The sequence below is a fragment of the Mirounga leonina genome, unplaced genomic scaffold (assembly GCF_011800145.1).
Source record: "Mirounga leonina isolate KUSES-001 unplaced genomic scaffold, KU_Mleo_1.0 Mir_168, whole genome shotgun sequence".
NCBI lineage: Eukaryota > Metazoa > Chordata > Mammalia > Carnivora > Phocidae > Mirounga > Mirounga leonina.
In genome coordinates, this window is record NW_023270426.1 from 51,733,692 (window position 1) to 51,761,417 (window position 27,726).

A 27,726-nucleotide genomic window follows, 5' to 3' on the forward strand; every position below is an offset into this window, starting at 1 on the left:
AACCCCATCCAAAGTCCTTTTTCAGTGCTTAGGTGTTCTGAGGGAAGGGAGCACGCCCCATGGGGTTGATCTGAGACGATACATTGCGCACATTTATAGTTTTGGACTTGGTGAGCAGTGGCACATGAATTTAGAACTAGGATTAACCTTTAATGTAGTTTCTGTTCCTAATGTGCTGGTATCATTGGAGATATTTGCATTTCCGTTGCCTACCAAAATGTGCTGCTTAGCATTTTTTTTTTTTTTTTACCTCATCCAACAAGACATTGTTTGAGTTGTGAACATACATTTTTTTGCACAGAATACTTAAAAAATGTAACACGCGCTCTTCTATTTTCCATTATTTATTTACAGAGAGAGAAATTACACATATGTTCAAGTTTGGAAGTATATTTTAGGAAATGATAACTTTTCTCATTTTTGGCTTTTGATATTGATTTTCCTTTAAATATAGCACAGTATAATGCTAAACAACATCAGGCCTCCCTAATCCCCCTCTGTTCCTCCGCACAGACTGTGTCCCCACATGGCTTCCTGCCTTCCTGGCCCTTGCCTGGCTCTGTGCCTTCTCGTGCGCTGTCCCTAGCCCGGGGATGGGGACTGCCTTTGTCCATCCCTTCTGTGCCTATCAAAGGTCTGCGTGTCCTTCTGGGCTCAGGTCAGACTCCTCTAGGGAGCCTTTTACAATTTTCTGCTCATCTTTCTCTCCCCTTCCCTCCAGTTAGGATGACTTTACCTTCCTCCTGGTTTCGAGGCCCCTCCCTCCTCGTGCATGTTTTATCCTCTGGTTCATTATAGGTACACATTGGCACGCCTGTCGCTCCCAGCCATTATAACTCTGGAGGGCCGTGTTTATGAATTCTCTCCTGCCGTATACGCTGCTTTCCATTGTAGATACCTGAAAGACGGGCATTGGAGTAAATTGAATTGCTTGTTGAATTGCAGTTTGGGTTGTTAGATGTCTTGTTTTGTATTTTTCTTGTATTTGAAGTTCATGGAAAAAATACTAATTGACTAGAGCTTTAGAATACATGAGAATGCAAACAAATGTTTCTGTAACTAGTATTCTATTTCTGAAAGGCCTTTTGATTGAAAAGTATTATGCATAAACATTTATTTCTACAAACTTAGACTGCTCTTATCTAAGTTTGAAAAAAAAACCATCTCTAATGAAAAATGCTGGAAGGCCGAGTATATTGAATAAGTCATTTTTTTTTCAATGCACCTGGAGGAAAAGCCCTCATGAGCCGCCTCTCCCTTTGATTCCTGTCCAGATGTTACTGATTGCCTGTTTGTGCCACATGTTTAAAGCACTTCTGTCAGCTATTAATATATCTGATGTTATTATTGTATTGATGTTGATATAATGATTTGTCTTTACAGTATTTTTCTGTATTGTTTGGCTGGTTAGTGTGTTTAGGAATTATTCAATAAAGTTGGTTTTAAAAAATCAGACCTGAATCTGAAAGTAGAAAGGAATCCAATTACATATAATTTGGGAAGTTTACATTGTTTTGCTTTGGTTGCTCCTATTATTACTTCTCCTTAATACCCTTAACAGACTTTAAAACCCAGTGAGGTGGGTTTCTTATTCTTTTAAACTTTGAAGGATTCTATTTTCTTTGAAATGGACTACAACCTAGCTCTAATTGTCCACTAGTATTTGTGTTACTTACTTTTAGGGAAGGTATGAGGTATGTTTCTGTGTGTGTGTGTGTGCATGCGCGCACGTGCGCATATGCACAAATATATGTGTGGTTTTAATCTTAAATGAATTGTTATTCTGAGGACTAGAAAAAAGAAACCATCCAGGTCACCCAAAAGGCCTCCTTGGAATAGGGGCATCACCTAATCTCAAATCTCAATCTGTGGGAATTTAGTGATTGAAATCACAGAAGCTTTATTGTAAATTGTTTCTAATGATTAAACAGTTGATGAGCAGGATGCAAAGGACTATATCATATTGCGGTCTGATAATGTCATTTATTTTCTTTCTTTTTTTTTTTTTAATTTATTTGCTAGAGAGAGAGAGAGAGAGAGAGAGAGTACAAGCAGGGGGAGTGGCAGAGGGAGAAGCAGGGAGCAAGGAGCCCGATGCGGGACACAATCCCAGGACCCTGGGATCATGACCCGAGCCGAAGGCAGACGCTTAACCGACTGAGCCACCCAGGCGTCCCAATGTCATTTATTTTCTAAAGTCTACTCAGAGTTTGTTGAACTAAAGTGTAAGAGTCCAAGGCAACAATAGGAAGACAGCATAACCATGTCACTGGACGTCAAATCCTGCCCCCTCCTCTTCCTTGCTGTAGGATACTGGGCAATTTACTTAACCCTCCTTTGCCTCCGTTTGCTCTCCTTGCGTTGGAGTTAATAGTACCCGGCTTTTCGGGATGTGGTGAAAATGACACGGACTAATAATGCTCACAGGAGCATCTAGACTAGTGCCTGTGTGAGTATGATGTAAATTTAAAAACCAAGATCTAAATTTTGAAATGAGTTTCTATTTTTCAGTAACATGAAATATATATGAATATTTAGTAGACGATAAGGCACCTTACTAAGTTGACATTTTGCACAAAACCGTTCTACATAGTCAACGTCTTGTGGAAATGTGACTCAGGATCATTAAGTGAAGGTGACCGAATTCAGAGCTAAATGCATTGAGAATGAGACCTGGACCTCTGTGGTACCTTAATCATTCCCAGACTGGAAATTATGTCCTTTCAGTGTAGCAGTGTTCTTTGGAATTGTAACATGGGGTCTGGAAATAATTGTACCTCCTCAAATACCTAACCAAATAACCTGGAAATTGCTCTTTGTTGCTTCTCACTACTGAGTGGAATGAAGAATAAGGGCGTTAGCCGGTCCTGAATGCCACTCTTTCGGAATTTAGTGATTGAATTAACAGAAGCTTTGTTGTAAATTGACCCCAATTATTAGGTTGAGCGGTGATAGAGATGCAAGGGACTGTGTTGCAGCAATGGTCTGATACTGAGGAATTACTAATTTAATACTAAATATTCCTTTAACTTGTATTAACTAGAGGGGAGTCCCCAAGTCTTATAGTTGTGTTGAAACACCAGGTCAAACATAAGATAAAATGTGAAAAAAAAAATCCACCTAACATGTTTTTTCCAATATGATTATTTTATAAACCAAACAATAGTGTTGAAATTACTCACTTTTAATTCTGATGTATAGACTTCTGTATATACCTAATATACATAGCGAGATCAACAGTTACAGATCAAGCAGATTAGTGTATCGTTGCTAATGAAACATTAATTTTTTTTTACCTGAAAGGTGAAATTCACAGTATTATTAACATATGAGCTAACAGTATATTCTGTAATTTCTGTTTTACAAAATCATTAAATGCTAGAAGCACTTAACACATAATATTGAGTCTTCATGAACTTGGTTACCTTTCTGAAAGTGACTCCTACACCTGTTTATCCACCAAGATATTTGTTTTAAGCTCCAGTCTGCCCTAACTGATCTCACGACCACCCATGGCAAAGCTAGAATGTACTGTCTTCTCCCATCCGATCCCTTTCCAAGGGTCAGTTTTAATGTTGCTGAATCCACTGCTGTCTCCTGGCCATGCCACTCACTCTGGTGTGATCTTAAGAGAGCTGCTTAGCCCCTCAGGCCTCAGTTTTCTCTTCTGTGAAATGAGGGGTGAATCAGGTCCTCTTCTGAAAGAGCTCCTCTGGCTTTCATTCCAGCCCGTGAGCCCCATGAGTACGATCCTTCTGCTATTACTCGCTCATTTACTTCTCTAGGCATTCTGCCTTCTGCTCTCCCCACCCCTCCTTTACTCTTCAAATTTAATTACTTGCTGCTTGTGCTCTCTGACAGCTTGCTCCCACCTGCCTCACCTCCTCCTTTCCCTCTCCTCTTACCTGTTCCCTTCAGCGGAGTCAAGCCTTCTCCTGCCCCTTGTTCCTCAGTCCCACGCCCTCCCCCAGGACTCTTTCCATGCTATTCTTTGCCCCCCCCCCCCATAGCTGCCTACTCTGCCTCTGTCAGGCAGCCCCACCTAAACACTCACCTGAATAGATGGAATCTGCACATGGAGGCTTGGATCCCACCCACCCCCCACTCCCTCACCCCCACCCCAGCCCCACCCTTCTTTAGATCTCTGTTAAGAAGTAGATGCTATTTGGAATATTCATATGCTAATGTGAACATTTTGTGACCCACACAGTCCTAGTTTTACCATTTTACATATACGAACAACTTTAGTGGGGTTTTCATCACTTACGGAAGTAATCTATGCTCATTAAAAAATAATCAAGAAATGCAGAAAATGTATGAAGAGGAAATGAGGTTGCCTGCAATCTCGTTTTTTAGTGCTGACCCCTGTTAATATTAAAGGGTTGGATATGCATTTAATGGTTCTTATGGGACTGATACGTGCCTTTGTAAGGCTGCATGTGGGGTAGGTAGTAGATTGAACAAATAGTAGAAATATTGCTGACTCAAGGTAATTCAGAAGTCAAGGTATTTACAAGAATCTTTCCTAGTATTTTTTGGTTTGATATCTAACTTAGATTGGAATTTTATTTTGTGGGGAGAGGGAGGTCATTATCAAGGTGAAATTATGAAGTCTCTGTACAGCTTCTCACATTGAATGGAAGACAGGTTTGCTCACAGGAATGCTCTGGGTATAGACTTCATGACTTCTTTTCCATTTAGATTTCACAAAGAATTTTTCTCACACTTTATTTATATTTATTTATTTATTTATTTATTTACTTATTTATATTTTATTTGAAAGAGAGCAAGTGAGAGCACAAGGTGGGGGAGAGGCAGGGGGAGAGGGAGAGAGAGAGAACCCAAGCAGCCTCCACGCCCAGCACAGAGCCTGTGTGGGGCTTGATCCCACAACCCCAAGGTTACGGCCCGAGCCAAAATTAAAGAGTCAGACACCCAACTGACTGAGCCACCCAGGCGCCCCATCACACATAATTTCAATAGAACCTGAAATAGCTGCCCTTTAAAAATTAACTAAATTGCATTGAATTGTATAATTTGTGTATCTTTATAATATACATGCATTGTAAATTTTATTTTTTAAATACAAAGTAAACTCTACTAATATGCTCTTTGTCTACCTTCATGGCCTCAGGAAGAATAAATTCTATTTTCTTTTTATTATGTTGTCATTATTATCATATGTAATTATACAATATGTATCTTATTCTTAAGTAAAGAGCTTGACTGAGATCAGATCACCAAGGGACAGATGGCAGACGTGCCTTGTTGTTTGAATCCCAGTTTGGCTTTCTTTCAAACTTACTGTAAAGTTTATAGATGAATAATCAATGAGTCTGAAATGTTTTACAAAAGTAGTAGGAATTGCTTGGACCCTTAAGACCCAACGCATTGTCTCTTCTGCTCAGAGTGTAGCGGGTTTACTTCCAGTGAGTGGTGCATCGAATAAGTCCCTGGTATCTTGGGAAACAGGCCCTAGAGTTTGTTGCATCAAGAACAGCTCTCACTTGACAGAATTTTAATTGCTGTGTATTCTTCACTTTTGTGATCACCAGGTTCTCTTATTCAAGTACCTTCTGTTGAGAGGGGGAAACTTAGTAAAGTTCGCCTGGGTTCATTGTCTTTGAAAAAGGAAGGAGAAAGACAGTGCTTCTTATTTACAAAACACTTTTTAATTTGTACAAGAAGCTCAGGAGGAAAGCTCCATCTGCTCAAGGTACGGGTTTACATGACTATTCCACTTATGTCCATGCACTTGAGAGGTGCTGAGGTTAACTTAATTATGGCTTTCCCATGCCTAGTATCAAAAAACCCAGACTGTCACAGGTGCGTAGTGAGGCAACCATGCAGTTGCTAAGCTTGACATGTACTTTGTTGTCAGTTGTATCCAAAATAATAGAAATTTAAGTGTGTGTTTCCATAAAGAAATGCAATTAAAATCATCACCTGGAAAGAACAATTACTGTTGAGCTACAGAAGTCCTGTTAAATCACTACAGTGTACTGATCTAATATTTGCTAAATGCTATTTTATCTTGCCCTATACGGAGTCAGCACACCACGGCCCACAGCCTGCTGCCTGTTAATATAGCTTTTTTTTTTTAAAGATTTTATTTATTTATTCATGAGAGAGAGGCAGAGGGAGAAGCAGGCTCCCAAGGAGCAGGGAGCCCGATGTGGGGCTCGATCCCAGGACCCCGGGATCATGACCTGAGCCGAAGGCAGACGCTTAACCATCTGAGCCACCCAGGCACCCTTAATATAGCTTTATTGTCACACAGCCACGCTCGTGTGCTTACCTATTGTCTGGCTGCTCTCATGCTTTTAAAAATGGCAGATTTGAGAAGCTGCGATAGAGATCATATGGCTTGCAAAGCCTAAAAGATTTACTATGTGGCTCTTTATAGAAAAAGTTTGCCTACCTATACATTCTGTTAAGAGTGCCTGCCTTCTCACCCGGCGCCATGATGATGGTTTTCCACTGCGTGCAGCGCTTCCTGGTTAGTGGGCTCAGCTGTATTCACTCTCAAGGTGCCAACTAGTCTCCCACGGGCTGACCTGCTCAATTTATAAACACTGGGAGTGAGCGTCGGTTGGGGGTGAAGAATCATGAAGTTCAGTGAGTTTAATTGCTTTTACACAACTAAATTTAGTTTTGGAATCTATGAAAAATTATTTGTGATGCAGGACTGTTGTGCTTTCTTCTGTGGCAATTTGAATAAAGGTTTATAAATCTGAGCTTCCCAACGTATGCAAGACTGTCAGCCTCTTAATGAAACATTGGTTTGTTTCCAGACAGGTGGGGTTCTCTCTCTAATAGAATGTACGTTGATTGAGGAGCCCGATGCGAGTGATGATGACTGTAAGTCACATTCTATGTCTTAGAATTATGGTAGAATAACAAGGTCTTAAGGTTTTTATCTACTTATAGCTAAGAAGAGCTGCTTAAGGAGGCAGGGAAGATGTTGAAAATACACTCCCTGAAGTCATTTATATATGAAAAGTTCTGTTGAATCATTTAACCTGTGAACTTCGTTAAACCATCTTTGGGAGTTCATATTTTACTGAATTTGTCTCATGATAGTGACTTTTTCAGTGGCAGGCAGAGAAGAAAGGAGTTGAATTAGAGAGTGTTGGAATTCTGTAGATTATGGAAATTAAAAAAAAAGAAAGAAAGAAAGAAAACAGGAAATGAGTAGGAGCCAGGGATCCTAGTCCTGAGTAACCTGCTGACCTCAGCTTCTTTATCTACTTCTGAACTTGGTAAAGGCTTCCCCTTGCCGGAGAAGTACACGTGTTGCTGAAATGAGATTCTGGATTTGAACACACATCAGTCATCTTAGTAGAACTCTGTGAAAGCAGCTATCACTCATATTTTTGTATTCACATCTAATTGTTTGCTTTGCGTGTGTTGAAGCCAAAGGTTCTGGGCAAGTGTTTGGACACCTGGATTTTAAAATAGTAGTGGAGCCTCCTGATTCCGCCCCTTTCACTGTAGTCTTGTTAGCACCTTCACGCCAGGAGAAAGCTGCCTGGACGAGTGACATAAGTCAGGTAAGCAAGTGGCTTTTGCCGTAAGTTGTGTTGTTGCTGTTGCTGTTTTTAATTTCACAACATAAACTTGGTGGGGGGAGATTTTTAGTTATTTTTTTTTTTTTTTTAAGATTTTATTTATTTATTTGAGAGACTGAATGAGAGAGAGAAAGAACACATGAGAGGGGGGAGGGTCAGAGGGAGAAGCAGACTCCCTGCCGAGCAGGGAGCCCGATGCGGGACTCGATCCCGGGACTCCAGGATCATGACCTGAGCCCAAGGCAGTCGCTTAACCAACTGAGCCACCCAGGCACCCTAGTTATTTTGTTTTTATTAACAAACTTACATCTGTTTGCTGTGGTCCCTGCCATCACCCCTGTGTATCTTGTTAGCTGGGACCATTTGTTATTGTTGTTTGTTTTTCTTGGTAAGGTTAAAATTTACCTGAAATGTGGTACTTGCATTTTAATTCCTGGGCATTTTTGTACAGGCTGTAAGTGTAATCAGTTGTGTTGAGCAGTGTTAAAATTGCCCTGTTAGCAGTAGATTCTCCAGTGACCCCCCCCCAGATTATCTTATGCTTACTTGTTTCTGAGGTAGGAAAATGGTGAGAGATACAAAAACAGCTAACAAGGGCTGTGGTGAGAAATCACAAATTAAAGAATCACATCAAAGAAGAGATACTGTCTCTAGAATGAAACCTGAAAATGAGCTTTCCTGTATTTTATATAGAAAAAAATCAGGAAACAGATTTGTATACTTTTCCTTGATCAGCAATGCCCAGTTAAGGAATTGCTGCATTTATACAGAAATTGGAAATATATCAAAACTAGTTGTGATTGGGCTTAGGCATTCTTAAATCCAAGCTCCACGTTAATTTTTACTCCATTAGCCAATATGGGAGAAAAATGTTTGTGTAGGGAAAATATTAAAAGAAGGCTTGGTAATTATTTTCTGTATTAATTCAAGGAAGATTGGGGCAAATGGAAAAAGCGTATACTGTAGATTCAAATGCTTTCTTTTTTTCTGAAGAGCTCATAGTAATTTATATATAAAACTTAGATAAAAATGTTAATTTTTTTCTGAGTGACTGAAAACTGAGGGAAAATAGAAAGACAGTGAAGGGCAAAATAATTATTTTTATGTGTCAAAAGAAATTTTACAGACTTAATCTAATTTGATCCTGACAATAGTATTCTGAAGGTAAACTGAAATATCAGCCCACTTCACAGGTGAGGAACCTGAGGTCTAGAAGGCTAAGTGTTTGTCCAAAGTTATGCTACTTCATTGAGTCAGGAGTCAAACCTAATCCTAATGGTCTTTTATTAGCATTCTAAACATCCTCTACAGGAGTGCTGGATTTATGCTTATATACGCCAGGATTCCTTTGATGGTGAATAAATAGCTTCAAGTGAAGGCGCTTCTTTTCTGGCCAAAAAAAGAATGAAAACATGGGATCTTCTGTATTTGCATAATTATATCCTTGTGGTGATTTATCAATACTTTCATTAGCTCTGTACTGTATGAATTAATACTTTAGTCTCTGTAATATATCTCTTACCTTACAAAACTCTGAATCATTCATGGTTCTATGAATGTTTGTTGAGCAATCAACATATACTGCCAGGTATCGTGTAGGTATCAGGGATATGGCGATGGTCCCTGGTCTCAAAGAGATAGGCAGGCCAGTAGGGAAGAAAGGTCAGTGGACAACTTAATGCGACAAAATTTTGCAGGTGTTGTGAAGCCAAGATAAGTAGAAAGAATGGGGAGAAAAGGAGTAGGCAAAGGTGTTTCTCTAGCTGCTTCTAGCTTCTACCTTATTATACAACTGGGGCTCCTAAGATACAGAATTGATAAAAGATCCAAACCTTTATTAGCATGCCTGGTGAGGCATTGCTATGAAAGAAAGACCCTTGGGTGCATGGAGGATCCTATAACTGGTTTTTTAAAGAAAGGGTACAATGCTTTGTTTGTCATAAGCATCCGAGTGAGCCTACTTAGACTCCATCTTGAGGCAGAAGTACACAACTTCATATTTTTTCCCCAAGTCTCTATGGCTAATATGTTAAATTCTACCACATTGTATCTACAAGTGAATTGGAGAATAAGGCTAACAGAAAGTTCTATCTTTTTGAGTGACAATGATATAATTCATGAAATTACTATGTTTGACGGAGCCTTGATGTTGTGTGGCTTTGACACGTGTTATTTCATTCATTCAACAAATATATTTATGCAATGATAGTATATGCCAGGCACTGCTTAGGCACCTGTGATAGATCATGAACGAAAGAGGTAACAACAACAAAAATTCTCTGACCTTATGTTACTTACATTCTAGTGAGAGGAAGATCGAAAATAAACAATAAATGTGATAAGTAAGTACATACTGTTTTATGCTAGAAGGGGATAGGACAGGGTAGGAAAGATGGCACTACTGGGGGTAGGTGTGGGTCAGTACACCTTTAAAACAGTGGTCCCTTCAGGCTGCAGGAGACATCTAAACAAAGACTGTAGCAACTGATGGAAATACCATGTAGATATGTGATGAAGGGAAAATCATTTCAAAGAGAGGGAAGAGCCATTTTGAAGACTGAAGTAGGAGGACACTGCCTATTTTGAGGAATAGCACGAAGTCAGTGTGGTTGAAGTGGAACATATGAGAGGGAGACTAGGAAAAGAGGAAGTCAGAGAGGTAGCAGAGGTCCAACCAGGGAGGGCCCCCTAAACCAATGAAAGGGCTTTAGCGTGTACTCTGAGTCAGATGAAAATCTCTTAAAGGGTTGACACAGGAATTCCATGATCTGACTTAAGTTTTAAAGGGATCGCTTTCCCGGCTGTGTTTCACATAGACTGGGAGCTGAGGGCAAGAGTGGCAGCAGGGAGCTGAATGAGAAGCTGCTGGAGTAACCCAGCCCAGAGTTCCTGAAGGCTCAGCTCAGCAAGGCAGGAATGGAGCTGGAGATAAGGGTTGTGATTCCGGATTCATTTTGAAGGTAGAGCCAACAGGGTTTTATTATGGCTTTTATTTGGGGTGTGAGAGAAAAAGAAGAATCAAGGATGTCTTCAGAGTTTTTGGCCTGAGCAACTGGAAGAATGGAGTGGTCATTAACAGAGTTTGCAGTGAATAGCAGAAGCTTACTCTAGGATAGGTTCAGTTTCAGAAGGCTATTAGACATTTGCATGGAGTTGTTCAGGAAGCAACTCACTAATACCGGGTTGTTAAGTGAGCAGCAGTCCAGTGTTTAGGGGAGAGGTCCAGGTGGGAGAGTCTGTGTCATTTAGGTCGTGTTTAAGGCTGTGAGAGTATTGAGACCACCTAGGGAGTAAGTAGAGATAGAAATGAGAAAAGGGCATGGACTGAGTCAGGGGTCGTGGAGGACACAAGAGGACTGAGAAGGTTCCACTAGTGTGGTAGGACAGCCATGAGGGTGTGGTGTCCTGGAAGTCAAGTGAGGAAAATGTACCAAAGAGGAGGGAGTGGTCACGTGTCCACTGCTACTAAGGGCTGAGTACGGTAGTGAGTGCTCTGAGGTACTTAGTGATTTTGCCAATGCGGGGTTTGGTTAGTGGGTTGTAGGGACAGAGTGCTCCACTGTTGATTGAGCCTAGCCTGCCACCTAGCAGCCTGCCTCTCAACTGGCTTTGTTCTCTGCTTAAAGCATTTTCATTTTGTGGGGGAAATTATGCGCTATACATACATTGATGGTATTTGTCAGTCTCCCAATATGTCTCTGGACAGATTCATTATTAATAAGATGAGCCCACTGAATGCTTGAAAATGTACTGTTTAATATTTTATTATGTATATGTAAAAATGTGGACATAAAAAGGAGCTAAAAATACTCCCAACACTCAGCCCACTAAATTAACATTTATCACAGTATTTCCACCTAAGGGTTTTTGTAAACTTGCAGGTTCCTGAGTCTACATTCCAGACACCCCCCCAGGTTTAACAAGCTCCACAGATCACTTTTGCACAATTAAATTGGAGAAACTTTGCCCTGAAAATCAGTGGTTTCCATTTCTAAAACTTCCACAATCCTGCCATGCAGAAATAATTTTACAGTTTGGCTCCCAGTGTATATATACATCATTTTCATGTTTTACCTCATTTACATCTTTCTATATAAAATTCTTCCATATTGGTGTCTTCGAATGGCCACACACACACTACCACATTAACATACCACTTTTCCAGCTTTTCCTAAATAGTTGGATATATTCCAGGTTTTAGCATTAATATGTGATGTGGTGCTAAACATTGTTATACAAGGAGTTACTCTCCCTTTCAAGGTCCCTTGTTGGCATATCTTCCCCACAGAGGGTAAGTTTGGTACAGAGGGCCTGATCACTTCCATGACTTCACGATTCGTGACTTGACAGACTGCCAAAACGTAAGAAGTCTGTAACTCATCATTTCACTACATCATTGGCAAGATATCTGTGCAACTTTTTCTAAGTCCTGTGCCATTGTTGAATTTTGTCACATTTATCACATCTTCCTATTTAATGAAAAAAGTGGTATGATTCTCTACTGGTTTTAATTTACATTTCTATAATTATCAATGAGATTAACATTTTCTACCATTTCTATTTCTTATATGTTTATGCCAGATGGACATTTATTCATTGGAGCTGTTCTACAGACTAGGGAAATAAACATTTTCCTTCAAGTCAAATTATGAATATGTTCTCCATTATTTTGTCATTTTATTTTTGTCACTCTGTTTTGCTAGATCTTAATTTTTTTGTGACTTGGTTTAAAGCCACCTTGCTAAGTTATTGTGCCCTGTTACACTAATCACATATGGCTCTTATTTATGATAATAAAGTGGTTTCTGACTATTGATACAATCCCAGTTTCACATAAAGAACTCGATACAAAAATTAAGTCTATTGGTTTTGCCAGGCCTCTTCTCTGAAGCTGTAATTTTTAGAAGTAACAATTGCTTGAATGATTAATTACACCTTTAGTTACACCAGTAAGGCCATAATTAACTGTTGGCACCTCCAACAAAACCAACAAATAGCTAATGGTCTTGACCAATAATTCTTCCCTTTTCATCTATTTATAGGGAAAAATTTGAGGCTGAGGATTTGACCATTCATTTCAATATAGTGCATTCATTTATGCTTGTCTTCTTGTCATACATAATGGTATATTAAACAGATTTTTCTGTAATTATGGGTATTAACTAAAATGCAGAATTAAAATTCACCTCTGAGCTTGGTTTGGGCAGATGTGTGAAAATGTACACCTTGTGTAGACAAATCTATAACGCTCTCACATGCTTTATCCCTTAAAATAGCTTCTTTGGAATCAATAGGGAATTTTTTACTTTAACATAAAAAGGTGAGTTAAAAGAGAAAAATTTAATCTAACCTTTCTTCCCACTACTTAGAAGTGTTAGAAGGTAAAAAGGGTGGTGGTAGGTCACAGTAGACAGTGACCTTTGAACAGGTATTGCCTTAAGTAAGATCCTCAAAAGACCTTGCTGAGAAGTCATTCTCAGCAATTTTCTAAGGACCAGTTGCCTCAAAATTGTCTGGGGCTATTGTGAACATGCGTGTTATTCTCAGTTCTGTTAATTTCAAGGTTTACTGTAATTCACATACATTTGGTGTATGCTTAAAGATATGTGACACTTTGCTTATCATGGTTCTTCTTGAATGAGGATTCATTTTCTCAGGGCTCAGTCACTTTTCTCCAACATAACTAAAAGGCTTATGTGGCATGAATATATACCATGCCTTCCAATATAAATATATTCATACACAGATTATCCTATTGTAGTCTAACTTTTTTATGGAAGAGAACCCTTTCTCCAGGGCAGCATCATTCAAAATCCCAAATGGAAGTGAGAAAAAAACGGAATACTCTTGTTGAAGTAGAGCTAGTGGACCCAGAGCCCCCAGGAGTTCTGTTTGTAAACCCATGTTGTCACTGCAGCCTGTCTGTGGAGCCTCTAGGAAATGAGGATTTTTATTACATGGCCTTTGAGCTATGGCTCAGATTGCATGTATGTTTTGATTTCCTGAAACTTGAATGTAAGTGAAAATTTTTTTCTGTTGAAAATAATTTTAATACTTCATACAGTAAATCAGAGAGATTTATGAATGAGATATGACATTGGATAATGAGATGGTCAAAAGTAGTCACACAAATCTCTTTTGGACCTAAAATATTTATCTCAAGTTCCAATTTTGACAGTATAGAGGACTGAGCTGATTTAGATCCCCTCTAGTTACAAAAGCAGAAATGTTTAACATATAAAATCAATATAATAAAAATTTTTTAAATACACTGGTGACATTTACAGATTGGTGATATTTTACAGAAATCTCTAGTTGTCAGAAATACCGAAGAAACTTAAAGTTAGAGCAGAAAGCTTCTAAGCTGAAGACCTAGAGACCTAGGAATGATTTTTGATTGAGTATTGGTCCCAAGCCTGAGGGGTTTTAACTAAAGGGACTGAGGTAGCCGTGGGCCCCTTAAACCAATTAAGCTCCCTGTTTAAATCCTGGATATTGGAAGGGTATCCCCTCTGTGAGATAAGAACTCAAAAAACTTCCCATTAGCCCCCCCCAAAAATAAGGAAGTTTGTTTTTGTCTTGGTTTCTGATTTTTTAAAAATTTCCTTTGGAAGAAATGAATGTGTTTCTGGACTATGGATTTGAAATTTAAAGGCATAATATTCACATGGTGTGAAAAATCCAAACTGAGGAATTAACGTAAAAGCAGTTTTGGGAACTGTTGAAATCCCAAGACTGCTTGGTAGAAGCAAACACAAAAGTCACTCCGTTAGCAACACTTTAAAATTCAGGCCTCAGGACAGTGTGCTCAAAATAAAAAATTACAAATCTTGTAAGTAACTTATCTATCATGAGAGAGTCAGAAGACACAGTGAATAGCAGAATTAATATTGCTGGAATTTCAGATAATAGGGCGACAGCTTGGAAAAGACTGTAAAATAAGAATGTTTAAAATATTTTAAAGCCAGAAAGAGAAAGGAAGGAAGGAAGGAAGAAAGGAAAGAAGATGGCTGGAAGGAAGAGAAGGAGGGAGGAAAGAAGGAAGGAAGGAAGATAGATGAAGGGAAGGAAGTGAGGGAGGGAGGAAGGAAGGAAGGCAGATAGGAAGATAGATGGAGGGAAGGAAGGAAGGAAGGAAAAAGAAAAGATTATTATGTAAAAAGGACCAGGTTGATGTGTCAAAGAATCAAATAGAAAATCTAAACATAGAAACTATAATCCTAAATCATCCTAAAGCTGTTGTTTTTGTAACTCTGCCATTTGCTTAAAATGTTAAAGGAAACTGAAGGAACATTGTTCATTTTCCACTAAACACCATCTCTGTCCTCTCACTTCCTGCATTGGTAACTCAAGCAGCATCCTCATTGTGCTTTAGAAAACACTGAGAATGAAAAGAAGGCCACTGGGGTAAAGGATCACTTATCCCGTCTCTTCTCTCCCTGTCTGTGTCTAAGTCCTGTCCCCATACAACACTCTTCCCCGTGCCCCTCACCCTCCACCAATCAACCTCTTCATACCATTTAATTACAGTTATAAATCACTACATGGTATCCTAGTAACTAGAAATAAGTTCTGATTTTAAAAATTGCTTAAATCTTTTTTCATTTTCTGTTTTGTTCAAAAAGAAGATGTGTAATTCAAAATAAATCCTTCTCTAACTTTTCTCTAATTGCAAAGGGAATTTTTAAATTGATAAGGCATAAGTAAATAAGACAGTGGAAATTAGCAGAAGTTCTTGAATTTTTCTCCTAAAAAGAAAAGAGAAAAAGATGAACAGGGCTTCATGCATTCCAGAAACAGGAGAAATTACACAGTGCATCCTCATCAAATCAACATGGTGCCAATAGAAACTGCTAGAGAAGCTAGTAAAGTGTGGGGAAAAAAAACCACCTTAGAAGCAGGCATAGAGCTTACTAGTGAGACAGAAGATGAATTCCATCCGCGAAAGCCATCATTTCTACTCAGCCTGCCCCAGACCACCCTCAGGCAGAGAATGAATATAGCAGAGGCAGTTACTGTCAGAAGATATAAACCTCTCACCTGGTGCAGCTCCTGGCAGAGAATTGTGATGATGTGACATTGGGGCCAGAGTCCTTAGGCAGTACGTTCTAGGAGAATACAGCTCTTATATCTATCCTCAGGTGTTTGCCAGGTGCACAGTTTGGGTATCTGGGTATTGAATCTGTTCTTCAATGTATAATGTTTATGTGCTGCTGTGTGTGTGTGCCCAGAGACAAAATGAGAAACTCAACTTGTTTTTGTGGCTATAAACGATTCTGAGACTATATGATCTGCCTAGGTTTTCATGTGGGTTGAATTTGTTTGTTTTTTAATTTCGCAGTGTGTGGACAATATACGGTGTAATGGTTTAATGACTATAGTATTTGAAGAGAATTCCAAGGTTACTGTGCCACATATGATTAAGTAAGTGTAATAATCCTTTCCCTTACATTTTAATCAAGTCGAATTGGTAGAGAACATAAAGCCCTGCATGAAATATTGCTTCAGTAGGATTCTGCTTCATTTTTGTGAATATGTTTCTTGACAGTAATGCAATAATTCATGGTATGCTATTATAAATAATAAGACTATCAAAATGGCTTTTCAGATTCATGTTTATTGATTCATAGCATAAAAAAATGTTTTTCATACTGTTACATATGCTTTTATTCAGGACAAAAGCCTATTGAGATTTTTCAAGTTCAATATGAAAAGTTGTGACAGCCAGATGTATCCAAGGTCAGAGGCTGGGTCAAAGTATGGCACATTCTTTTGGCATCTTCCCAGTGGGTCTGAATCGTATTACTCAGATTTGGTTGTAGAGATATATTTAGATTGTGAAGACACTTGACATGAATCAATTGGCCTTCCCAGGGTACTGTCTACTACTGCCCATATGTGGATTTGCTCAAGTCTGTTATCATGCTGTCTCTCTGTTTTGTTAACAAAACATATCCTATAATTTAAGGTGGCCAATAGGGAAATGGTAGTTTAAAATGAGAAGTTATATCATTAACTGTGTGCCATTGCTCTCTGTCTTAATGCTTTTGTCTCTACATACTTTTTTGATTATAAATTCTGAAATTGTTTCAGGAGTATTTTGAAGCTGACCAAATTGTTCCCTGTTCTCTCTCTCTTTTTTTTTTTTTGGTTATTTGCAGTTCAAATTCTAAGAATAAAATGTGTTTTTGAGAGCAGTCCTGTTATATCTTTAAAAAAAGTTACATGAAACCAAGAAAATATTTATCTTCTATGCATTTTTAATGTGGATTGTTTTTAGATCTAAGCTGTTTGTGCTAAGACAATAAATGACATTAATTTTCCTCTTCTGATAGGAAATTAGTGTACTTAGCACCATCCCAACAGTACAACTTTTAGAACTTATTATTGTATCAGATGAAGACAGAGTATGTTATACTCCGCCATAATTACTACAGAAAAATATAAACTGTGAAAGAATGATAGTATTTTAAATTACTGGTCAAATTTAAAAACATTTTAGGTAGAATCATTTTAAGGCTCTAGTGTGAAAATTCCTTTAACATTCAGTTTTTTGGTTTTTGATTTAGTATAGTTTTTTTGAACCACATTAGTTAAAAATGTATGATGCTAAGATTAAGACCAGGTATGCAGTATTCAATCAAAAGGTCCAAATTGTGACTTAATTTTTAAATTCACATCATTTGGTTAGAGTTATTTTAATTTTCTACCATAGGATTCTTATTTTAATATTTCACAAAATAGCATATGTAACTTTTTTTCATTTTTAAAAGTAGTTTCTTGAAGGCTAGACAGCCATGAAAGTCCCAACTGCTTTAGAATGAGAATATGTAAATTGGACATTGCAGCCAAGTTATAAGCTCCTAAACCCTAGAGCTACTTTACATATGCTATACATATATTTTGTTGACTTTAAAAATGAATACAGACACAAATTTTAGTTTTGTGTCTGACTGGTTATGGCTGGTGCCCAAAGGCATCTTCTGTCTCCTATAATGTCCGTTTGACAAGTGTCCATATCCAACCTCGTAGTGTAACTCCCTCACACACAGACCAGGACTTCCTCTTATGGGTATACAGAGTGATGCTTGAATGAGTAGGAACTGCTCTCCTGCTAGGACAGAAACCTGTAAAGATTTTCTGTTAGAGTCACGCATGTTTTGATGCCCATCTATCCTATTCTAGACATAATCCCAAGGCAGAGTAAAGTCTCATATATTTCTTCATTCCACTTTTCCCAGACTTACTGAGCCTGGTTTTCCTCAGTCAGAGGAAAGAGGATAATTTTGCAGTCTCTTTTCCTTCTGATAGTTCCCCCTGTGGCCCTGTTCTACCCTAAATTCTGTATTAGTGCCTCCCTGTGCCTCTCCTTGGTCACACACCATGAAATAAAAAAAGACAACATTTTTTTGATAGTTAAAAGAAAAATTATCCTAATTGTGTCTTGTTACTGACATGGCATCACTTTGCAGGTACTCACTTCCCTTTAAAACTTAATTATAATAGGTGATTTGGGTTTCATGTCTCAAGATTGCTTTTTTAAGTTCACCAAAAAGGAGTTGTTATTGTCACAGGAGGTTTAAGTAATGCATTATATCTCACTTGAGAGCCCCTTAGGAAATAAACACTGCGTTCAGTGTAATAAAAGAAAATTAAATAATTTTATCATATTTAATTTATTTTCTTTTCTTAAAAGGAAAATATAATTTTGAAGGACAGTGGTATAATTAGTCGGTTTTATTTTAATTTAATGTTGCCACAACATATTTTTTCTTCCAGTGTTGTCGTTGTTTTTTAAGTAAGCTCTATGCCCAGTGTGGGGCTAGAATTCACAACCCTGTTGAGTTGCATGCTCTACCAACTGAGCCAGCCAGGTACCCCATTTCTTCTAGTGTTTGGAGTAAAGTAATTAAAATGAAAAGCTGCAAAGCTCAGAACTATTATTAGAATGCAAAATTATGATACTTATTAGGTGAAAATACCTCTTTAAGTGATGCTTCCATTTTAGGGTAGGGTAGGGTAAGGCTTGCTTCCTTTTAATAATAGTTGACCTCACCTTTCTTGGAAAATAGAGATTTTTAATGGGAAAATGGTGGGGGAGAAAGTGATTACCTCTATCAGCCATCTTCTGGACAGACTTACTGATTCATGAAAGTTCTAAGGTCTTTCTCCTAATGAGAAAATTAAGAACCATAAGAGTAAAGTTGATTAAGGGTCACATAGTGAGTGGAAAAAAGAGCCCCAAGCCATTTTCAAGAATCTCAAAAGATGTGCTTGTGTATTTTCGAGATCAATGAAGTGGCTAAAACAAACGGGCCACCCTTAGTTTCTGAGGAGGGGTAAGCTGCTCATTTAAAATGCTCCTTTGAGCCTGTAAATGAAGTACTCTTGCCTCACCAAGCATATGTTGGGGTGGGAAGTTTCCAAGAGCAAGCTAAGAAAGTTATTGATTCCTTTTTATTTGAAGGAAAATAAATATACAATTGAAAATCCCTTGAAGTGCTGAAGGGGCTAATTTAGGGCACTCACAACAAGTGAGCTGATTCTAAGCAAGCAATTGCCTTACTGAACGTTCCGGGCCCTGCAGCATGTCCATTCATCAAGTCCTGGTGAAATCCAGGACTTCACTGATGGCTTGTTCTGAGATACTGCAGTGGAGGGGAATAAGGGGTCTCAGAAGGCAGTGCGAAAGCTCTGGGCAGTCCTAACAAAGGTGTGCATTTCTTTGAGCCCCACTTGGATTCAGCCCCTGCTTCCAGGCATCCCCTCTTACAAGCTTTGCCTCTCTGCTGACCTCTTTTGCCCTTTCGAACAAATGTGCACCACTGGCTGAGGGCTCTAAGCACAGCCACAGATTGTAAGGGCTGCTGTGTGAACCTTCCTGCTAGCGTGCTCATCCACCTGGACAGGCTGCTCAGGCGCCCAGGGAATCCAGTAGGGTAAAGGAGCAGCTACATTGGAGGTTTTACAGAATGAGAAAAAACAGAACACTGCAGGGGGCAATGGTGGATACTGTTCATGGAGAATCTCACCCATTACTTTTTTTTAAAATGAAGATATTTTTAACACTATAAAATATTGCAAAATAATGAAGACATAACATTTCACACAATTTATGGATTAAACTGTACTACTCATAAAATGGATAGACTTAAATGCACTAATTAGCCAGGAAGAATGGAGTGAATTAAGCATTCATTTCAAGAAGTTAGAAAAAGAATGACAAACTGTAAGAAAGTGTGGGAAGAAAGTAAGATAAGAACAGACACGAATACATTAAAATATAGAAAAACAGTAGAATTGATCAAAGAGCCAGTTCTAAAGGGAAAAATACCTAATAACATAGCCTGTTGGTCAGTTTAGTTAAGAAAAAAAAAGGGGGGGACACAAATGCACAAAATTAGAAGTTTGGAAAAAATTACCATGCATATAGCCGTGATATCTGTGTCTCCCTCTCCCCCACTACCCATTAGTTATTAAGCACACTTCTGATATGCTGATTTAAAGACATAAGCAATGCCCCTCCTAAATAGGGCATTTGGTTTCATTTCCCTAATAAAACGTGATTGAACTAGAGAGAGAAGTGAAGGATAGCAGAATGTGCCACCCCAAAACATGCCACTTGGGCATATTGATTGAGCTGTAGGCACTTGAAAAACAGCAAATGCAGGGAGAAACTTTCTCTGAATTCCTCTTATTTGCCTTAAGACAGATCCTCCAAAAGGCACTCAGTTGTCATAAATCCCCTCCCTGAGAATTTCATCAACCAACTTTTATTATAAGAGAGGATACTAGAAGTCAGCCCCACACCTAGACAAACTGTCCCAAACTATCCTATATCCCATCTAGTCTCCTAGGGGCCCATTCATCTTTCCTAAAATCATTTACTCTCCCCTAAGAGGCCTACCCCTCCTGCCCCCCCCCTCCTTTTCCTTATTAAGGTGGTGTTTAAGCCTGAATTCTAAGCCACCTCTGGGAGTTGCTTATTTTTCCCTGGGTATCTCCCATGTGTACATGAGGTATGCATGTTAATAAACTTCTGTTTGTTTTTCTCTTGCTAATCTGTCTTTTATTACAAGAGTCTCAGCCAAGAACTCAGAAAGGTAGAAAATTATTTTTCTTCCCCTACAGAAGGAATCCACAGAACGAAATGAATTATTCTTACCTTCTCTGCAATTAATTCTGATCGTCCTAAATTATAAGGACATAGTTGATGTTTTTATAGCCCTGCCTTCTTGCATGTAATAAGTCATATCAACATCTTTTATCAAATACAATGGGAAGCCCACATGCAAGTTTGTGTTTTGGAATACTGAAATACTCAGTGGCTGAGAGGAAGCCATGTCCCGGTTTTGTTCTTATGTTCCTGCTTTGTGGGTAGGTCTGATGCCCGTCTTCATAAAGATGACACCGACATTTGCTTCAGTAAAACACTGAACTCCTGCAAAGTGCCCCAGATCCGCTACGCCAGCGTGGAGCGCCTCCTGGAGCGGCTGACAGACTTGCGGTTTCTCAGTATCGATTTCCTCAACACCTTTCTGCACACCTATCGTATTTTCACTACGGCAGCCGTGGTGCTGGCCAAACTTTCCGACATATACAAGAGGCCTTTTACCTCCATCCCTGTCAGGTAGGCTCTGGACTTGCCTGTCGTGGAAGTTGGCTCCCCCGGTCCCTGGGTCCCCATGCAGATGAGCAGATGCGCTCTGCAGCGCTGCTCCTACAGGACTGGCTCACCTGGGAACTTACATGCCCTGTCTGTAGAACGGGGTGGGTAGAGGTCACAGATAGTTCTCCATGGAAGAAGCTGAGAAGCCTAGAGTCCCCAAGTCATCTTTGCTTGCTCCATGATTATTTGGAAGCTAACTATTGTTTTAGGCTTTCCTTTTTTTTTTTAAACAGTTGGTCTTTTCAAACTTTAACATGCATTAAGAATCACTCAGGGGTCTTGTTAAATTGCAGACTATGATTTAGCATGTCTGGAGTGGAGCCTAAGTCCTGCATTTCTGACAAGCTCCCTGGAGATACCAGTGCTGCTGGTCTTTGGGCCACAGTTGAGTAAGCAAGGGATTAGACAAGGCCTAAAATGTGTCTGTGTTCCTTCAGTAAGTATGTGGTATATAGGTAACATTTAAATGAAGGAAATCCAGCAACAGAAGTGTGATGATATTGTGGCCTTTTAATGTAGGGAGCATGTTCTGAATGATATCAAAGGAATCCTCTTTACTTAACTATCTTCTGTCAATGGTTTCTGTTCTTATTTTTAGGTCATTAGAGTTGTTTTTTGCCACCAGCCAGAACAATAGAGGTGAACATTTGGTGGATGGCAAATCCCCACGCTTGTGTCGCAAATTCTCTTCCCCACCACCGCTGGCTGTGTCCAGGACGTCCTCCCCAGTGAGGGCCAGAAAGCTGTCCTTGACTTCTCCGTTGAACTCAAGGATAGGAGCGTTGGACCTGACTACCTGCTCAGCATCCAGCAGTCCTACCACCACCCACAGCCCTGCTGCATCCCCACCACCGCACCCTGGCAAAATACCGTTGGATCTTAGCAGAGGCCTTCCTTCTCCAGAACAAAGCCCGGGATCTATAGAGGAGCCTGTAGATAACCCCCGCGTGGATCTGTGTAACAAGCTAAAACGAAGTATTCAAAGAGGTATTATCCAGCTGCCACAGCCCGTATTTGCTGGCCACCTGCTTTCCCACCATTCCTTCTGGAGCCCTAGATCCCTTTCTTTATAGCTTTCCTACTCCTGTGTAGAAAGTAGAATGAATACAATGGCTAGTTAGAAGAGGCAATGCCTATAGGTCACTCTAGCCTGTGTGGGAAGGAGGGCAAAGTTAGCTGTCCTGGGGTCTTCTACAGTAAAAGGCTGATTGTAGTCAGCTGTGTATGGAAAGACAGCGTTATCTGAATGGTACTACTGGAAGGTTCTTCATGGAATTTGGTTAAGGCTGGTTGGTAATGAGCCTAACATGATACTTTGTGTAGAGGTAGGAGGTGGGCACCCTTTTCTGGGAACTTGGGCCTCAGAGCCTTCTCCTTCGGTGTCTGCCTTGAACACCAGTACTGCTTCCAGTCTCCTCTGCTGAGGATGACCCAGCCCGGAAGCATTAAGATGGCTTCTTAAGTTTAGTTACCAAGGCAGTGCTTCCTACTACAACAGAGATAGAGTGAGAAAAATAAAATTCGAGACAGTGTTCATTGTCCATGACAGCCCAAATTTTTTTTTTTTAAAGGTGAATTAGATATGTTTTCCTGATTAAATTCTCTAATGACTTTCTGTGGCACTTAGATTAAAATCTGTTTTCCCTCACAAGGCCTTCAGATACTATGAGACTTGGATCTTGTCTCTCTCTCCAACCCCTGTTCCCATCAGGCTCCCTCATCCACAGGGATTTCCTTTTTGTGTCTCAGAAACAGCTCAACCATTTCTGCCTCAGGGCATTTGCACTTGTTCTTCCTCCTGCCTAGACATGTAAGTTCCATAAGATCAGCAACATTGTCTATCTTGTTCATCTGTGTACTCTCAGTGCCTTGGCCAGTGCCTGGCAGGTAGTTAATTTTTGTTAAATGAATGAGTCAAGCAAAACATTCAGTTAACTAACCAAGGATCCTGTGTTCTGTCACCTTACCTTTTGCAGTTCAGTACAATGTAGGGGTTAGAGGAGGTGACTTTTGTTGCTTTAGTGTTTTCTGTGGTGAAAATAAAAAAGGTTTCATAGCCAAATTAGCAAATAGCTTTTTTTTTTTTGTATGATAACTGATTTACTGATGACATAAAAAAAAAATTGGGTATTTAATCAAAGTGTCCCAAATTTCAAGAAGGATCACCCAGATGGAAGCATAGACCCTTGCTTCTCTACCTGCTTGAAACTTCTATATATTCCCTAGCTTGGATAATTTAAAAATAAGCCTCCTGAGTGAAGTACTTAATGGAATTTTAACTGGATGGTTGTCATCATCAAAAGTAGCACCCTTTTAAACAAGAAATTCTTTAAATTGACAAGTTAGCAACTAAGGAGGAGGGAAGGAGGAAGATAATTAAAAAGTCATTAGAACAACAAGGTTTAGTAGAATCATGATGGATTCTTCTCAGGAATAATGAGGCAGCACGCAAACTGATAAGTACATTTGGGGTTCCATCCAGCACCAGTGCCTGGTAATTGACTTAGGGAAGCTTATCACAGACCTGCCCCCTGGGGCAGGGTGCCCTGGGAAGTATAGGAACTTCCCAGAATCTGGGAAGGTCTGTTCCTTCCTTTAATTGGATTGCAGCAAATAGAAGTCTGGGGGTAAGTCTGGATTCTTGTGTTATTTTGAGTTAGGAGAGCTTTAGGAGTAAGCATGTCATGGCTTTGAGTTTAGTCTGAATTCATGTCGTGGTTCTAGAGGTCCTCAGTCAAGCTGCCCATTGCCCATCGTGGCTAATTCTTCCTCTTAACTTGTTACAGATTGTGACATTGCTCACCAAGTTCCCTAGTTCTGGTCTTCAACACCCAAGCCCAGAGCGTGTAGCAATGGTCCAGTGTTTGTCCTACTATCTAGGATGGAGATGCGGTTACTGGTAGGAATCAGTAGTTTTTTTCCCCTATTCAAGTTAGACTCAGGGAGACCAAGATAAATGAGAAAGAACTGGATTAAGCTCCAAATGAAGGACACTGACAAAGGCTCCTAGGGACTGGTCAGTGCAGATGTTGGACAGAGTTGCAATCACTGTGTTCTCAGCTCATGGCAGCTGGAGAGCTTGTCATGTGGCAGCATTGAGCATTTATGACTGGCGGCCAAAGGTGGAGAAAACCTATGAATAATGGTGTGGTAAAAATATTAGGTTCTCAGGGGCATCTGGGTGGTCAGTTGGTTGAGCGTCCGACTCTTGGCTTCTCAGCCCAGGTCGTGGTCTCGGGTTATGAGATCAAGCCCTGTGTGACAGTCTGCTTCTCTCCCTCTCTTCTCCCTCTGCACCCCCCACATCCCCTGAGCTCGTGCGAACTCTCTGTCTCTCTCTCAAATAAATAAATAAATAATCTTTAAAAAAAAATTAGGTTCTCTGCCACATTAGAAAAATATAGAAGGCTTAATGCCCCGATTTTCACTGGATTTCCCCCAAACAAATGATTTGCAGTTAGATTTTCAAGAGTTAGTTTATCCACATGGTTCATAAATTAGAAATGTCATTTTGCTGTTCCAGGTCATTGTTAAATGCAGAGCTGTTCTCACTCTGGTGATGGAGAAGTTCCAGGATTGTGTCAAGTGGGACCCATGGCACTTGATGAAGCACACTAGGGCCAACCTCTCCTCCAGAGATGGCAGCTCCTCTACCCTCTTTGTTTCTTATTCACATCCACTAATGTGCACCCCCTTATCGCTCACCAATTGCCCCCCAGTCCTTCCATGCCACTTCTTTGCTCCTGGCCACTTCTTTACATCATTCTTTCTTATTTTTTTTTCAAAATTTTATTTAAATTTTAGGTAGTTAACATACAGTTCAATATTGGTTTCAGGAATGTAATTCAGTGGTTCATCACTTGCATACAGCCTAACAGGTGCCCTCCTGAATGCCCATCACCCATCTAGCCCCTCCCCCACCCACCTCTCTCCATCAACCCTCACTTTGTTCTCTATCATTAAGAGTCTCTTATGGTTTGTTTCCCTCTCTCTTCCCCCCCTTCCCATATGTTCATCTGTTTTGTTTCTTAAATTCCACATATGAGTGAAATCATATGGTATTTGTCTTTCTCTGACTTATTTCGCTTAGCATAGTACATCTAGCTCCACCCACATTGTTTCAAATGGCAAGATTTCATTCTTTTTGATGACTGACTAATATTCCATTACACATGCATGCACGTGTGCACACACACACACCATCTCTTCTTCATCTATTCATCAGTTCATCAGTTGATAGACATTTGGGCTCTTTCATATTAGCTTGGCTATTGTTGATGCTGCTATAAACATCGGGGTGCATGTACCCCTTCAAATCTGTTTTTTTGTATCCTTTGGGTAAATATCTAGTAGTGCAATTGCTGGATCATAGGGTGGTTCTATTTTTAACTTTTTGAGGAAACTCCTACTGTCTTCCAGAGTGGCTACACCAGTTTGCATTCCCACCAACAGTGCAAGAGGGTTCCCCTTTCTTCACATCCTCACCAACATCTGTTGTTTCCTGTGTTGTTGAATTTAACCATGCTGACAGATGTGAGGTGGTATCTTATCATGGTTTTGATTTGGATTTCCCTGATGATGAGTGATGTTGAGCATCTTTTCATGTGTCTGTTAGCCATCTGGATGTCTTCTTTGGAGAAATGTCTATTCATGTCTTCTGCCCATTTCTTAACTGGATTATTTGGTTTTTGGGTGTTGAGTTTGATAAGTTCTGTATAGATTTTGGATACTAACCCTTTATCAGATATGTCATTTGCAAACATCTTTTCCCATTCTGTAGGCTACCTTTTAGTTTTGTTGATTATTTCCTTTGCTGCGCAGAAGCTTTTTATCTTGATGAAGTCCCAATAGTTCATTTTTGCTTTTGTTTTCCTCTGGTGACATGTCTAGTAAGAAGTTGCTACGGCTGAGGTCAAAGAGGTTGCTGCCTGTATTCTCCATTAGGATTTTGATGGTTTCTGGTCTCACATTTAGGTCTTTTATGCATTTTGAATTTATTTTTGTGTATGGTGTAACAAAATGGTCCAGTTTCATTCTTCTGCATGTTGCTATCCAGTTTTCCCATCATTTGTTGAAGAGACTTTTTTCCATTGGATATTCTTTCTTGCTTTGTTGAAGCTTTGTTGACCATAGAGTTGTGGGTCCCTTTCTGGGTTCTCTGTTCTGTTCCATTGATCCAGATGTCTGTTTTTGTACCAGTACCATATAGCTTTGATGACTACAGCTTTGTAATATAGATTGGAGTCTGGAATCATGATTCCTCCAGCTTTGCTTTTCTTTTTCAGGGTTGCTTTGTCCATTTGGGGTCTTTTGTGGTTCCAGACAAATTTTAGGATTGTGTGTTCTAGCTCTGTGAAAAATGCTGGTGGTATTTTGACAGGGATTGCATTAAATGTGTAGATTGCTTTGGGTAGTATAGACATTTTAACAATGTTTATTCTTCTAATACATGAGCACTGAATGTTTTTCCATTTCTTTGTGTCCTCTTCAATTTCTTTCATAAGTGTTCTGTAGTTTCCAGAGCATAGATCTTCTACCTGTTTGGTTAGGTTTATTCCTAGGCATCTTACAGTTTTTGGTATAATTGTAAATGGGATTGATTCCTTGATTTTTTTTTCTGTTGCTTCATTATTGGTGTATAGAATGAAACAGATTTCTGTACATTGATTTTCTTTTCTTTCTTTATTTTTAATCAATTATTTTTTTGAGTAAGAGTAAGAATGTGTGGGAGAGGGAGGGGCAGAGAGAAAGGAAGAGAATATATTTTTTAAAGATTTTATTTATTTATTTAGAGAGTGCCAGCAGGGAGGGGGCAGAGAGACAGAGAGAAAGAGAGAATCCTAAGCAGACTCCACAGTGAGCACATTTCCTGACCCTGGGCTCAATTCCACTACCTTGAGATCACGACCTGAGCCTAAATCAAGAGTTGCACTCTTAACCAACTGAGCCACCTAGGTGCCCCTGTACATTGATTTTATATCCTGCAACTTTGCTAAATTCATGTATCAGTTCTAGCAATTCTGTGGTAGAGTATTTCAGGTTTTCTACATAGAGTATCATGTTGTCTGCAAATAGTGAAAATTTGACATTTTCCTTGCCTATTTGGATGCCTTTTATTTCTTTTTGTTGTCTGATTGCCAAGGCTAAGACTTCCACTACTATGTTAAATAGTAATGGTGAGAGTGGACATCCCTGTTGTGTTCCTGACTGTAGAGGAAAAAGCTCTCGGTTTTTTCCCGTTGAGGATGAGGGTCTTTCATATATGGCCTGTATGATGTTAAGGTATGTTCCATCTATCCCTACTTTGTTGAGGGCTTTTATCAAGAATGGATGCTGTATTTTGTCAAATGCTTTTTTTTCTGTGTCAGTTGAGAGGGTCATATGGTTCTTATCCTTTCTTTTACTAATGTGGTGTATCACTTTGATTGATTTGTGAATATTGAACCACTCCTGTAGTCCAGGAATAAATCCCGCTTGATCAAAGTG

General features: G+C 39.5%; 1 protein-coding gene across 3 annotated transcripts in view; it reads left to right on the forward strand.

The window, feature by feature from the left end:
* Window positions 1-27,726, forward strand: part of RASGRF2 (Ras protein specific guanine nucleotide releasing factor 2) — a 237,917-nt gene that overhangs the window by 104,844 nt on the left and 105,347 nt on the right. For all 3 annotated transcript variants that reach the window (XM_035014761.1, XM_035014762.1, XM_035014763.1), the window contains exons 10-15: window positions 5,556-5,716; window positions 6,795-6,861; window positions 7,417-7,553; window positions 15,913-15,995; window positions 20,953-21,201; window positions 21,839-22,227. In XM_035014761.1, the coding sequence (XP_034870652.1) occupies window positions 5,556-5,716; window positions 6,795-6,861; window positions 7,417-7,553; window positions 15,913-15,995; window positions 20,953-21,201; window positions 21,839-22,227 (1,086 nt within the window). The remainder of the gene's footprint in view (window positions 1-5,555; window positions 5,717-6,794; window positions 6,862-7,416; window positions 7,554-15,912; window positions 15,996-20,952; window positions 21,202-21,838; window positions 22,228-27,726) is intronic.